General features: G+C 34.0%; 1 protein-coding gene across 7 annotated transcripts in view; it reads right to left on the bottom strand.

Moving 5' to 3' along the window:
- The window catches only part of LOC121379261 (ankyrin-2-like), a 253,747-nt gene that overhangs the window by 71,654 nt on the left and 165,289 nt on the right, over positions 1-16,804 (bottom strand). For all 7 annotated transcript variants that reach the window (XM_041507782.1, XM_041507784.1, XM_041507783.1 and 4 more), the window contains 3 exons: positions 9,558-9,645; positions 7,902-8,105; positions 3,361-3,531 (listed from right to left, as the gene is read on the bottom strand). In XM_041507782.1, coding sequence (XP_041363716.1) covers positions 3,361-3,531; positions 7,902-8,105; positions 9,558-9,645 — 463 coding nt within the window. The remainder of the gene's footprint in view (positions 1-3,360; positions 3,532-7,901; positions 8,106-9,557; positions 9,646-16,804) is intronic.

Here is a 16,804-nt window from a genome sequence, read left to right as displayed (position 1 = left end):
CAGGGCGGTCTAGTATTTTATATACTTAGATATGGTGGAAAACACATTAACAGTAAAGGGAATAAATATATATTTTGTATCGTTCCTACACAGGGCGGTCTAGTATTTTATATACTTAGATATGGTGGAAAACACATTAACAGTAAAGGGAATAAATATATATTTTGTATATAAAGAAAATATATGTATATTTTGGATAATACTCGGGAAAAAAAGAATATATATATTTAACATGTGCGTGTGCGAGTATTAAAAAATATATATAGTGATGACGTTCCTACACAGCACGGTTCTGCACATGACGGTCTATAGTATACACTGCAGTGAATGGTTACCAGTTGACGTTTGTCTACACGTGTACTGAGATATGAGGGGGGAAGTCAGTAATAATAAAGAAAATATATGTATATTGTGGATAATAATCAATAAAATATATATGAAAAGCCGGGATTGTTTTTATATATCGTCAACGTCCCTAACTGCGTTATGCTTCAAATTCCGTTCACTTTGTTTTCTCGTGCACGGTTCGCGCAATCAACATCCGATTTGTTGTCATCGGCATGTCGTTCATGTATACGGTTTTTCTTCACAGTTCAGGAACATTTTTATAAACAATAAAGTTAAGAAAAGTAAGTATCTAAATACAAAACTTTACAAACCCCTAAAACCATTAATTTTACTAAGTCGTTTTTGTTTATTCCTTAAAATTACCGATATGGGGTCCACATGACTCGTAGAAATTGACTTAAAATGGAGAAAGATGAATTAACATTCGGTGCATGTCACATGACCTCACACGTGCCAGATCAACAAGGCCAAAAAATTTAATGTTTATGATTTTTAGGACCTCTGTTGTTAGAATTTGTTTTCAATTATTATATTCGATCTGCAAAAGGTATGCTACATTTTTGTGCCTCTATTGTAGTGAATAGTATTCATAATCCATTCATAACAGTTGTAAATAATTTTGAGTATATAAATTTTGTTAATTTAGAATCAATTCATTAAAAAAAAAAAAATATTTTACAAAATATGCGCAGGTATGGACATAATGCCTGTCAGTATTGACATCAAGTGTGAGCGATGTGTTGATAAAACGCGGACATTTTTCCTTTAAAACAATTGAATAAATTAAGTGTTCGGCAACTGTACCTAATTAAGAAACATATATTTTTTCATGTAGTTGTCTTAAAAATGGAAAATGATAAACTGCACATGCGCATTACGATACTTTTTGCAAACGCATGCGCCAGAACGCAGTTAGAAACGTCGCACTTTTCCTGTTTACTGTAGGGTCTTTCACTTTTGTTTACTAGAATGGATTTGTTTTACATCCAAATTGTTGATTATTTTACGTTAAATGATTAAAATCTATTTTGTTACACGTATCGTAGCTGATAAATGTAGAATAATATTTCCGTAAATATCGTATTCGTGTTTTTGTTGTTAGGTGAACGCAGTTTGGGACGTCGATGGTATAACGTGTGGGTGTGTAGTATTAAACAAAACAAAAAATATGTATAGTGATGACGGCTCTATACAGGACGTTCCTACACAGGGCGGTCTAGTATTTTATATACTTAGATATGGTGGAAAAGACATTAACATTAAAGGTAATAAATATATATTTTGTATAATACTCAATGCGTTCGTGTTGACACTGTATAAAAACGTGTGCATGGGTACACTTTGCCGCATAAAAACTCAACTTTGCCACCCAAAATTTGTTTATGTACTTTTCCCAATTAGATAAACAATAAGAAAAATGCAACAAAACACATTCTGATATTTAAAATATTACTTTACTGTTAAAACAAACTGATACGTAATTTCAAGTCATTCAGTTGGTCGCTTATAACCTGAAGCCAGTCAGAGACAAACCAGCTTTCTGGGACCCTGTCGATCGTCGCGCCATCTGGAATAGAGTTATCTCCACCTGTTTCAGCTAAGACGCCCATAGGGACACACATCATTTGGTACAAAAACCAGTGTACTTTCCAGAGTTATCCTCCTTACATGTATTAATATGGCGGCAAAACGTGATACTTTCAGTTTTATCGTAGTGATCTGTTGTCAGTGTTTATAAATAAAGTTGTTGTCTGTGCACAAAATCATCTGTACAGTACTATACAGTAACAGTCAAACAGCTTTCACTCTCTACTAAGGGAATATTTCGTTTTGATGCTATGTAATAATGATAGTTTAATTGGAATAGTCTGATTATATTGCGATGTACAAAACGTGAAAACCGAAGTTTGTAAAATAATTTTCTTTTGTTCAAATATTATTGTTCTCATGTGCTGAAAATAAGAAATATTTCAATATTTATAAGTAGTTTTTCATGGGTCGACTTATAAACGGGTCAATAAAAAAATAAGTTTTCAGGGCTTGAAATTAGGGACTCGACTTATAGCCGAGATCGACTTACAGGCGAAGATATACGGTAATACAGTAAACTTTTAAAACAAAAACAATGTACTTACTGACTAATTAAACAATTATAAAAACCATAAGCCAAATTACAAGTTACAGCAGACCTTTAAAATATATATATATAGTGTATTTAAAAAAAACCCACAATAATAAGGTATGCTTGTCACCTATCTATCATATATTCAAATCAAATTTTTTTAGGTCAGTGTTTTTTTTATGAACGAAAAAAAAGAGAAGTGTTTGGAAAATAACCCTTATCTCCCCTGCCCTCCCTCACCCTGTCAGAGTCTGAAAACTAGCAGTGGCTGTAGAGATATTCAGGGTGGTCACAAATCAATGGTAAGACAATTAGAACAAGCTTGGTTAGTGACAAACCTAACACAGTGATCACCACAGAAACAAAGAACTACGTGCTGGAAAAAATAATTAACATGGATGCATTGTTAGTTGGAAGTGAACCTTTTACCAACCAGTATAAACTACTAGACGAAATAGTTAATGAATTTACTGAATTCAGTCAGTATTCATTAACAAAATGCTTCATTATCAGAATGAATATTTACTGACACACCAGCAAAAAAATCCATTATCAGAGGCGACATTCACAAAATAAATTATTTCAAATTTTTTTAATACAGATATTCAAGTCTTGGTTTTCGCCTCACTGATAACACAGCCAAAAATTAAGATATCATTGTTTTGTGGGGTGAGGTTTTTCACCCACCCTCACTGCTTTATTTACTCTGTTAAGCACATTCATAACTGGTAAAAGATTCAACAACCGTATTTAATGTTACACCAATAATACACTCAAACAAAAATAATGTTACTAAAATGTATGGCATTAAAGACACATAACAAAAGTAAAACCACAATGAAAACCGAAAAGTTGCGTGCTCTGTGTGCAGGGAGGGATTCCCAAGCTACCTTGATCTCCCCTGTACACCACAGTGCTTTCACTGGCGGGCTGGGAGACGACCTGCTCTAGATGAGAAACCTGGGCGATGGCTTGGCTCACTTTTTGTACCACCTCCTCCGGGCTCCCCTTTTCACTCCTAACAACATGCTCCTCCGATACAGACTCCCTCTTCTCTAGTTCTGTGTGTGAGTGGGAGGCAATTAGATCCACATCTATACTAAGTCTAAGTTGCAAATCCAAAAATGCATTTTGAAATAAAATTATATTTTAAAATATTTGTCAGTCATAGACAAGAAAGTAACAATAAAAACTCAGTGTTATTACTAATCAAATTTCCAAACGTTTTGGGATTTTTCCTTCTTATTTTTTAAAAATTTGCTTTTGTTCATTTTTTAAAATTCCTTTGACAGTAAATTTATTAAACAATTTTTACACAATTTGAAGAATATAATATTGACATATTTTGGATTTGCATGTAAGTAAATATTAATTTTAAAAATGTTCTACACTTTACAACAATGTTACAAATGAAGACCAACATCTAGAATACACAAGAGAGGAGAAAGGTTGTGCACCAACAAAGTATCCTTTAACTGTATAGGTCAACTAGTCTTCACTGGACATTGGTCATATCACTAAGTTTCTCAGTGGTAAGTGCATGTCATGTATTCCAGGTACACACATTTCCTTTATCAGACTAGTTCACAAGCAAATGTGCTAATAGGGAAATAGCCACTAAAGCTATTCAATCTCAACTTCGATTTTTGTGTATAATCCTCTGTCCTGGGCAAACACTTCAGCTAGGTGAGACTTCTGTCCAGGATAGTATGTTAATGGTTAGTTGTTAGAAGTCTCTGTCTGTCTAGAACGGTGGTTAATAGTTAGTTGTTAGTGTGGGGAAGCCGGTGTAGTGGCAATACACGTCCACACCTAGCCGATGAAACTATTTGAAAGGGAGCCAGTAGCAGGATGTGAACCCAGTGACCACTGCACCACTGGGGTGGCTCATTGCCGTCAAACCAAGCATACAAATGCTACTGTACATTATCTGTCCACTGACAGGTATCGATCCCAGACTGACCGCGCATCAAGCAAGCCCTTTTTACCACTGGGCTACGTCCCACCCCTTGTAGCATAATGTACAGGTACACATGTATACCAAACATTTACATTACCCGGTCTTAATTTACAACTTATATCATAATGTACAGGTACACATGTATACTAAACATTTACATTACCCGGTCTTAATTTACAACTTGTAGCATAATGTACAAGTACACATGTATACCAAACATTACCCGGTCTTAATTTACAACTTGTAGCATAATGTACAGGTACACATGTATACCAAACATCACCCGGTCTTAATTTACAACTTGTAGCATAATGTACAGGTACACATGTATACCAAACATCACCCGGTCTTAATTTACAACTTGTAGCATAATGTACAGGTACACATGTATACCAAACATCACCCGGTCTTAATTTACCCACTTGTATCCCAGGTGTGAGCAGTGAGTTCCCCCACTCACACCTGCCTTTAATGACTGACCAAATCATTTACTATAGTATTTAATAAAACAACCCACAACCTTGTGTATTTTATAATACAAATGTTAATGTTATCCATTTCAGCAGCATAACTAATCTACAGATGTTATTTCGTAGTCAAACAACAAAGCAATGAAATACTAATGTTTAGTTAACTTTTTACAAGTAAATATTTTACAAAAACTACTTCAAAGTATGGGAGGGTTTTTCTAAATGATAAACATTAAAAACATATTTATCTGTATCTATATAAAAAAAGGTAACACTCATTACTATACTGACAAAAATGTAAGATATTTTATCACCTTTAACTATATTTGTTACAATTACAATATCAAAACCTTGCTAACAGAGCAAAGAGCATTACTTAATAACAAAACCACTACACATGCAAATATATTATGCAATACACACAAAGTGAAAACACTAAAAAATGTTAAATGTAAAATGACAAAAACCAATATTTCATCCTGGGTACCAGGTACTTAATTTTCACACAACAGTCAGTGTATTAAATGCATTATATAAAAAGTTAGATATCATATTAATTGGAATAAGCATGCACTAAAATGATGACAAGTGTAAGTCAAATGACATATTGGTCTTACTATAGGACAACGCAGGATCTGAAACCGACCAATCAGATAGTGATTCTATCCAGAAGAATTTCATGAACAGCTTGACAAGCCACAGGAGCAGAAGGCGGAGTAAATATAGGACTCTCATAACAAGAGGTCATGCCACTCTCAGACGTGGTATGGAGAGAATTACCACGCTACAAATGTCGGTACACGTTTCAAGAAGACACAGATCTATGTGGCAAACTGGAGCATCAATATATTGATTAGTCAAACAGCTGGCAGTCCAACCCACACAGCCTAGCTTCAAGACTCAGGCAAAATCATCAACTCAAACTGTTACACGCCAATAGAGAAACTATCCAAAACAAGACTTAATGCATTCACTAATCAGTTCAGTAATTATGCATGTCAGTCAATGAAAAATGGATCAGTGATGCCCTACCCTCTCCAATAAAACAAAACAAAATTATTCACTTTTTTAAAGTGGTTGGACAATTAAGTTAAAATGAAAATGACTTTGACCCATGCCAAAAAAAAAGAGGGAAAAAGGTAGGTTTTGTTAGCAAACCTAATACAATTAAGTACAGGGACATTGTGGGCAGCAGTAAAATCCATCATAGAACAAGGACAGGGACACATTTCTGGTAGCAGTAAAATCCATCATAGAACAAGGACAGGGATACATTTCTGGTAGCAGTAAAATCCATCTTAGAACAAGGACAGGGATACATTTCTGGTAGCAGTAAAATCCATCATAGAACAAGGACAGGGATACATTTCTGGTAGCAGTAAAATCCATCATAGAACACGGACAGAGACATTTCTGGTAGCAGTAAAATCCATCATAGAACAAGGACAGGGATACATTTCTGGTAGCAGTAAAATCCATCATAGAACAAGGACAGAGACATTTCTGGTAGCAGTAAAATCCATCATAGAACAAGGACAGGGATACATTTCTGGTAGCAGTAAAATCCATCATAGAACAAGGACAGAGACATTTCTGGTAGCAGTAAAATCCATCATAGAACAAGGACAGGGATACATTTCTGGTAGCAGTAAAATCCATCATAGAACAAGGACAGGGATACATTTCTGGTAGCAGTAAAATCCATCATAGAACAAGGACAGAGACATTTCGGGTAGCAGTATAATCCATCATGAACAAGGACAGGGATACATTTCTGGTAGCAGTAAAATCCATCTTAGAACAAGGACAGAGACATTTCGGGTAGCAGTATAATCCATCATGAACAAGGACAGGGATACATTAATGGTAGAAGTAAAATCCATCATAGAACAAGGACAGAGACATTTCTGGTAGCAGTAAAATCCATCATAGAACAAGGACAGGGATACATTTCTGGTAGCGGTAAAATCCATCATAGAACAAGGACAGGGATACATTTCTGGTAGCAGTAAAATCCATCATAGAACAAGGACAGGGATACATTTCTGGTAGCAGTAAAATCCATCATAAACCAAGGACAGGGATACATTTCTGGTAGCAGTAAAATCCATCTTAGAACAAGGACAGAGACATTTCGGGTAGCAGTATAATCCATCATGAACAAGGACAGGGATACATTAATGGTAGAAGTAAAATCCATCATAGAACAAGGACAGGGATACATTTCTGGTAGCAATAAAATCCATCATAGAACAAGGACACGTATAAATTTCAGGTAGCAGTAAAATCCATATGGGAACAAGGACAAGGATACATTTCGGGTAGCAGTAAAATCCATGTGGGAACAAGGACAGGTATAAATATCTGGCTGCAGTAAAATCCATATGGGAACAAGGACAGGGATATTTTTCAGGTTACGGTAAAACACTGAAAAAATCTGCAGCATTTTCATCTCTAAGAAATTCAGTGACACCGGGCCAGGAAGTGTGATAGTTATAAAAAATGCACAAGTTAGCAGGTACAAACATAGATTAATATGTTGGATCATTTAAATAAAAATCTGTACAGTGAGCATTACACAAAACCACTGCCATTTGGCACTAAACAAACAATTAAGCAATGAATGTCTTTGCTTCAAGAGTGATAGGAAAGTAGAACATAAAACACTACTTGAACAAATCAAATGACAAAAACTGAACACAATACAACAGACACAAAACTAAAATGGGATGTAAAGGAGTTTGTTATTCATATTAATAAAATTAATTAAAATTGGGTTATAGTCTGGATAATGAAATATTAAAATCAAGATGCAAATTATTAGAAAAAAGATGTTTATCATCAAGAAAACATCAAATCCGATGGATGAAGTTTCGGATGAATGGAAGGAAACTATGAGAACACGTGCAGTTTATGTAAAGAGGACGTCAGGCACATCATGCACGTAGCGGTTGTAATCAGAAAGACGACATGCATGCGAGTCCAAGATGGCCGCCTGTACCTTCCTGCTGGTGCCTGCGTTGTTCGTCCTCCTCTTGCTGAGCGAGAGCATCCATCTGAGCTGCCAGGTCGAGGTAAGCCTCTTTCTTCTTCTCGGAAACACTCACATCTTCCTCAGGGGTCGTAACTTTAGCTACGGGTCTGCGTAAATCTAGTTCAGCTAAAATTTGTTCTTCTGTTATTGACTCGGGCCTAGAACCTGTTGCTGCAGGAAATTGCAAGACAGGTGGTGTTAGGAAAGCGACAGCTCTACACAAGGTGTTTATTCAACGCCTTTAAATATATGTATACCTGTATATATATACGACAAGCAGAGAGCCGTTTGTGAACGAAAATAATGTTATTAGTGTCTAACAAGGTGTCTTGTCAGTAGCTAGTATATAGTCAATAAATGTTATCATCAATAATACACTGAGCACTAATTATATAATATGCTACATGTAGTTATACGTGATAGTATGACACTATTGTAAATCAACATTCAAAAATTGCTTTCATGGTTAAAGTAACCACAACAAAACAGTTGTATCTACTTAATACAAATTAATTATACAAATCAAATTGCAATACAATTTCAAATGAGTACAAAAAAATATTTTTCATACAATACTCATTGACAGAAAAACTAGTTAAAAAAAGAAGAAATAAATCTATTTATTTTACTTTTCTCAGAGGATAAAAAAACCCAACCCCACATTCACTAAAAATTGAAGAGAGTTTTTATAAAACTTGTTAAGTGCACGAGATGCTAATGTTTTTCATTTGATGTAATTATAACTTTATGTCTAAGAGGACACAATCTATTTTGGAATACGCATTACGCATGTCACTATTTCTTGTTCCAACCAGTGCTGGTCAGGGTTTCTGACACAAATATGTTTCTGGGTATGCATGGAGCTACGGAATTGAGTTTTAGAATTCGGGTGCAGAGGAATATAGTGAGTATTATAAATAAAATTAAATGTTCTGATAAAATATATCCCATTACTGTTAGGCTGTGGATATGACAGTGAACTGACACAGTAATCATACAGTAATGATAAGTCATTAATTTTGTCAAATGGTCAGCTAAATATATAAAGACATACCCAAATAATATTTTTAGGGGATGAAATTTTACCCATTTTACCATCCGACAGAAACCCTACTGATAAAAGATTCCTTGCTGCTAATCTGAAAAAGTAGCCTATTGAGTGGCGGCAGCAGGTTTCCTCTCTCATTATAGGGTCTGTGTGGTCCTTAACCATATGGCCATTGCCATATAACTGTAATTAAAATGTGCTGAGTGCCTCGTTAAAAAAACATTCTTGCCTTCTGTAAATTTACAGTATATATCAAACCAGCAACTTATGTGGTTATCCCCACTTTCCTCAATTTTGGACATAACAAGTTTTGTAAAAACACTTTTCAACTGAGATATAACTACATGTATAACTGTAGCTGGGTAAAAGTATTGAAGTGTTAACACAAATGGGCTGTGAAACTAAGACTATGTACTTGTTATGTGGCTACATCTGCACCAACAAAGCCATATAAAACCACATAGGTGTTAAAATACCAACAGCTACGTTTGACGTTCATTAAACACGGTTCTACTCCATTCAAGTGAGGTACATTTGAGCGTCTGTGCTGGTGACAGTGAGATCTTGCTACTTACTTTCTGCTTCCACCCGGGGAGCCGTCCGGTCGACGATCGAACCTCTTGTACTGCTCGGACTCGACTCCTCCTCCGCCGATTCAGATTCCTGCAAATAGTTTGTAAGTAAAACTTTTATTTCTTCAAACAAAACAAAAAAAAAGTTTTACTTCTGTACAAGAACAATTCATGATTTTAAGATTTAATAAACTTAAATCCAAACTGCCATCCTTAACAAAAAAATAATTCTATAACCTGACATACAGTGTTCCATTTTAACCATTGGCTGGTCGCATTGTCCAGCATTTTCACACCATTTGTCTTAAATATTAATTAGGGGAATTATTATGACACAGTGAGACTACAGCAAATCTTTTATAAGGCTGACCTAACTGTGAACTCCGCCATGAGTGGTAACACAATATACAGGTTAATTACCCAAGTAGTTGAACCCATATTACTAGCAATTCACATATTCAAGCCCATCTGTTTTTAACACCTGCTTTATAAACAAAACTTTACTTTTATTTTTAGTTGCATGGACTTAAATTTAAACAAGAAGACAGTCATAAATATTCCCTCCCTTCGCTAATGAATTGGAAATCACACTCATGTGTCACACATACTTTCTCTAAAACATTGTCTAATGGAAAACAAAATATATATATTAAGGACACCACCATCACCAAAAATTGGCCATTGTGGGAATAGCAAAAGATAATGACAAAAAGTTTGTGTGTAGCAAAAGGCACTACTAGACTGGTCACTACATGGATGTTTACAAAGTGTTAAGAAGTTACCATAAACAGTTTTGGAGTTGGGCTCCATAAACAGTGAATTTGGTCATTCTCGCTATTTGTTTCCACGACAACAGACAAGATATGGAAAATGAAAACTACTTCACAGCAAAGGCACCACTAGATCACTAGACTGATATATGTACCACATTTCATGAAGCTATTTTTAACAGGTTTTGGAGACTTTGTGCTCCGGACACAGTGAATTTGGTCATTGTGGCTATTTGTTTTCATGGTAATTAAAAGAAAAAATATTGAAAATAAAAGTCCCTAATAGCAAAAGGCACAACTAGATCACTGTACAATGTTTTGTGAATTGATCTCAAACAGTTTAAAGTAGTGCTATGGAAATATTTTAATATCCCCCGCAAATTGAGATAATACAATATTTGGAGTGGTCTACTTAAGTAACATCCCGTATGTAACAGGTGTGACATGGTAAATGTATCTTGTTAAAATAGGTTCAGGAGCAGCATTTATGTTTGTTCATATTCAAAGTGAAATAAATACAAATTATGGGTAGGTAATAATGGCAAATAATCCACTGAGTCCAAAAGGAAGCTGATCCTTCAACCAACAAAACTGATTTGTGTTAACCACCACAGTTTTCAGTATTTAGACATGGAAAGTAACCAATTACCCATCGTATAGCAAGCATTTATATCTAACATAGAGAACTACATACAAACAACAACTGACAAAATACAACGTCATCATGAAAACACCTCACAACAGGCACTGAAATATGCATAGCAAGGACATGTTGCCACAAGATACACATCTGGTAACCTATATGCTGTGACACATTTATCTAGTTTACAATTTCCAGTTTTACTGCTGTAATACCCTACATAGGCCAGCTGATACTCTGTTCTTCATTCATATTTAACTCTTCTAACTACTGATACTTGAATGTGCTTCTTATAGCTGAATAACACATAAGTGTTAGAACTTCAGATGGTGCTGCTATTGTTTAATAAAAACAATCAGGAGTCTAATGATGTACCGTTCTCAACCTTTTAGACATGGTAACCTCCTGGTAACCTAAATGTTAAAATGACCATTCTTCACTTATTCCCAACATAATTAAAATCACATTCACACACTACACACACTACACACACACACACACACACACTACACACACAGTTTTCGGTCCATATGGTTTGATTTATTTGTGGTTCGATTTATTCATGATATGTTTTACACCAATTATCATACATACAGTTTTATAAACTATTTTAAGAGCAAGACATTTTATTTTTAATGGTCATTGGTAAAATAATTCTATAAAATTATATCTTGACTAGAAAACAATTTTTTTTACCATGCCATGTTAGCGTGTTGGGTCTGGGATACCTGGGCCATGTGTCCCCCAGGATTTGAGTTCAGAGAGATGGCAAAATAATTTGGGGGCGAGAATGCTAGGGATAGTCTATGTTTTTTTGTGTTTTTTTAAATTCAGTTTACGGGTCTTTAGATCCATTTTGGAGTACCTAATATATGGGTGTGACCGTGTCATGTACACATTATAGAAGTCAAAAAGAAAGATATATGTCAAGACATATTTCTGTAATGTTTATTATTACTTTGATGATGTCAAATCTTTGATGAGAAGTATATAAATATAAATATATATATTTAAAGTATGGATTACTTGATATAAGCACAAATACATAATACATGTTGATTATTTAACTCAACACAAGTTACATAAAAGCTATCACTAATTAAAAAAAAAAAGAAGATAAGCAAACACAAATACATGCACATAATATACCATAGTCACTTATTTAACTAGTTATTTATTTATTTTAATTTTTGCTTGTACTGAAAGTGAAAAAATAAATCTGCAAAGATAATATACCATATTAAAAAAAAAGAAAAAAAAAGTGCAAAGTAGTTTACATACATTGTAGTTTAGGATCTGCGGATGCTTTCGTATAAAAACTTACGGAAATTAGCGATGTTGAATCATTTTATATTAATATGACTGAAATTGGGCGCCATTTTATAATGCTTGAAGTTAACACGTCTTTACTTTCAATTTTGACAACTGGGATGAAAGATACTTAAAATGTTTATTCTCACGCTGGATTAATCACCGAGGCCAGTCCCTATTTGGGATGTTACAATTTTTATGGTCCCGGCAAGACATGTATGGATTCTGTACAGGATCCGAACAGCACCTATTGCCCATGCAAACATGTCTGGTTTAAGGGAATCGAATGCTGTGATTGGCCGAAATACTTTACGGGTCACTGAGATTACCAGCAAGGTGTGGAAACGTTTAAACATGTACCATTAAAAAAAAAACTAAAAAAAACGTGGGCCTAAAACCAGTTTTTGGTAACATCGAATAATCGTCCCATCACTAGCACACACACACACACACACACACACACACACACACACACACACACACACACACACACACACACACACACACCACACCACACATGTATACACACACACACACACACACACACACACACCACACACCACACATGTATACACAGTGACACATAAAACCTAAACCAAAATTAAAAGTATGCATATTTTGACACTTAATGAATTAAAAGTTACTTAGAACTAGAATTCTAATATGGATTATAAATGGAAATTTCATTCATTTGGAATACCAAACCTCATTATCATCCAAAACATTTTAATTGAACCACGATTGAGGGAATTCCATGACATGCTTCATTTTTAAATTTTGGAACTGTTTTTGTGAAATGTCATAAAACATATATGGCAAAACGGACTCGTAGTTATGAAGCTATATATATGTGACAGCCGTGTAAGGTACCCTTAAATTTTATATAAATCACCGCAGTGTATAGAGACTTGGCAAATGAGGGCTTGCTATATATAGTAAATAATTAAAAATATATTAGTTCATGACAAAATAATGGCAAATATGCTAAAATAAAGCAATAAACAGTCAGAACATGAACACACAATTTAGTATTATTATTATTATGATTGAAAAAAAAAGAATTTGGGGGTTGTGTGTTACGGAACTATTGTACACAGTACCACTGCAGGCACGTATGAATGGAATTTAGCAAAGGGTGGGAGTCTAGATGGTTACAGCTCTATAGTGCTCGGTTCTAAAATGGTAACATGTTTTCCAGCGTTGCCAATGTGGCCTACGACCAGATAGTCATTTTTCGCTAAACGTTTGCAAATTATTTTGACTGTCAGATTTGCAAAGTGGTCATTCGGTTTAATGTATAATGTAAAAAACAGTGTACTGTTACTGTTGCATGTTTTGCCGTCCAAAGGTTGGCTTAATCATAATTTAACCCAGTTGAATTCAATTAGAACTATGTGCAAGGGCAAGTTCAGCCTACCTTTGTGTGTGTGCATACATGTTAATCTTGCATTTTTATAGGCAACCCCCCCCCCCCCCCAAAAAAAAACACCAGGAGAGAGGAGAGAGTTAAGGGAGATAACATCATAACGAAGTATTACCTCCCTAACGTCACCGTGTTTACTCTTGAATACTGGAAAATCGTTATTTTTCAAACAAAATACCGATAGAAAACATGTTTTATGGAAGATAAATTGTTACTGGTTCACTGTATTTTCCAATGTCCAGTTTTGTTTACAGATTAAAGTAAAATTATTGGACAGTCGCCAACTAGCGAATGTGATTTTATTTTTTAGACGCCAGGGAATGTTTTTAGTCGCCATGGCGAGTATTTTACTCGCTTTGTAGAGCACTGTGGGGTGGGTGGGGGTGGTTGTTACAGACATATTACATAAATTTAGACAGGGACCCGGAAGTGGTCTCAGCGTTACTGATACAAAAAAGAGAGAGTATATTTAGAGTTTTATTAACCATAGAAATTTGCGCATTTGAAATATGACAACATACAGCAAAATAACCTTTTAGTGATATTCATTTGCGGTAAAATTTACTTTTTAAAAAATTTATGTAAGCAGCATCAAAATTGCAATCGGTGAAAAATTATTAAGTTCAAGCCCTGTTGTTAATTTGTGTACTGTCCGAAGTTAGTTTCTCTTTCAGATAATCTACCTCAGCAGCTGATAATTTGTCATTTTTATTGTTATTTATTTATTTATTATTATTATTTTATTTTATTATTATTATTATTATTAGGTTCCCCATGCCTTTTCAGCTGGGAACCTATTGTTTTTGCTGGGATTATTATTATTATTATTTTTGTCACCTCTGTTGTGTAATTTTGTAAGAAAAGTTCTGGGCCGATTTAGTTGAAATTTGGTAGGTAGTTGGGTACATCAGGAGGATTGATTGTATTAAAACATTGTGTGTATAGGTGATGTGTATTGGCCTCTTATCACGAATTATGTATAATTTCTGTTTATTTGACAAGTTTTTGTGAATCTGACAGGCGAAATATCTTGAAAATGTAGACTTAATTTCTACTGCCTGTCTTCAAAAGAGTATCAAAATATTGAATTAATCCGATGCCTACATTTGGAAGAACAGAGATTTCTAATGTTGACCCCTGACTGTTTCTGACAATTTTTTTCATTTCTAAAACACGACAAGACGTTTTCAACTTACACAAATATTGTTTTCACTGTTATATTATAATCTACCCATTAAAGTGCAACAAACTGTTGATTTACATTTTTTAATTTTTGAACTTTTTCAGACAGATTCTTCAAATGAAAGATACACATTTTTGCTTTACGAAGTTGACCGAAATAAAATGTATATATTAGGATTAACCATTTACTGAAAATATTAACATGTAAAATATGAAACATGTCCAATGCTATTTGTTAATACGGCAGGACTAAATAAAATAGCACTACCAAAATACAGTCTGCATATCTGTTTATATATGTATTAAAACTCCGAATGAAGCTTATATTTTTTAACCAAACAATATTGCCATTATAACCATTAATTTTCTTAACTTATAACACAATTGCAAAATATCAGCATTGTTATATTCATTTTCCTAAAATGTGGTCTGTTAACATTGGTTCTGGAGGACTTCATTTTGTAATTTGCCTTAAAATATTTAAAATATTTTTTATAAAGGTAAAGGTACATGTTTTGATATAACACTGAAACATTTTGTGTTGGTTGTAAGCTATACCACTAAACATTTCACTTAAACAAGTTATGTAGTTAACAATATTTACTGCTGATGCATGCTACGATTGTTTTTTATGCACGAGCTGTAAACTTTGCTACATAGTAGTGCTCATTGGAAGCATAGAAATACTAATAAAAATGTAGCTATTTGAATAACAAAGGTCTGTTTATAAATACTGATACACTTTAGAATGAACTGATTATGCTCACCGAAACTGGTTTCCCTATGATGCTATATTTATTGTGTACAAAGCCAAAACAAAGATGTTGTAAGTGACCGTTGTCCAGGTTAGGGGAATTAAGTTATATTATATACTATAATGAATACTTTCATGGATTTTTGTAATTTATTTAGTGAAGATCAAATGCAATAATGACTATCACTGTGATAACTGATTGCTTGTGATGGACAACCTGAAAGTTGCAACAATAATGATAGCCTATAGACAGAAATCTGACCAAACAACTGTTTACAGAAAAAATGGAAAATACTCACTATACCTTTAAATCTGTATAAATTAAACCCACAATGCTTTACTAAATGAACAGGCTATAAAATTATTCATGCAACACAGTGCAGGAAACAAGTGATTACAAAAGGACTTCCACAAACTTCCTGTGACCTTCACATTCTAAAGTCATAAGGTCACACAAAAGACCTGACTTGACCACAAAAGATCTCAGCCTACCATTATTAAAGTAGCATCATCAGTTGAGATTGTATTTGTGCTTATTGTTTAGTTAATACAATTATTCAAATAAATAATTATCTGCAAGGATTATCAGTTAAAATAGTGTTTAGTGAATATTATCAATGCATAATGTCCGTTTTTATTTGTAGATATAAAGGAAGACATTATATTATATCTATAGTACTTTCCACATGGAACACCTTTTTTCATATTTTGAAATGTACTACAAGTTATTTGTTTTTGAATTGACTGTTTTCTAAACTGCACAGAAAAATTGTGATTTTTTTATTTCCAAAACACTTTTACTTTTCTTCTTATATCAAACCAAACTGAAATTAAAACAGTTTTTAGGAAGATGGGATCGACTATAATTAAATTATAATTTAATTCAATATTGGTAAAAAAAAAACCAGTACATTTATTTTTAAAGGATCAATCATCATGCAATATAAAATCCTTTTTTTTTTCAATTTCAATTTTCATTTATTTATTCGTTCGTACAATTTTTTTTTTAAAGGGGCTGTTCAAGAATAATTTATCTCATTTGGATTTCTTTTGACTTGATTTAACATCAACAGCCCCTAGTATTAAGGAGATAGCCACTGGGCTATACTTTGTCCATGGACAAATTGGATATATATAGCCACAGGATGTAGACTTTCCGCTTTGTCTACA

The sequence above is a fragment of the Gigantopelta aegis genome, chromosome 8 (genome assembly GCF_016097555.1).
Source record: "Gigantopelta aegis isolate Gae_Host chromosome 8, Gae_host_genome, whole genome shotgun sequence".
NCBI classification, from domain to species: Eukaryota; Metazoa; Mollusca; class Gastropoda; order Neomphalida; family Peltospiridae; genus Gigantopelta; species Gigantopelta aegis.
Note: the sequence above shows the minus strand (reverse complement) of the source record. Positions and strands in the feature narration are given on the sequence as shown.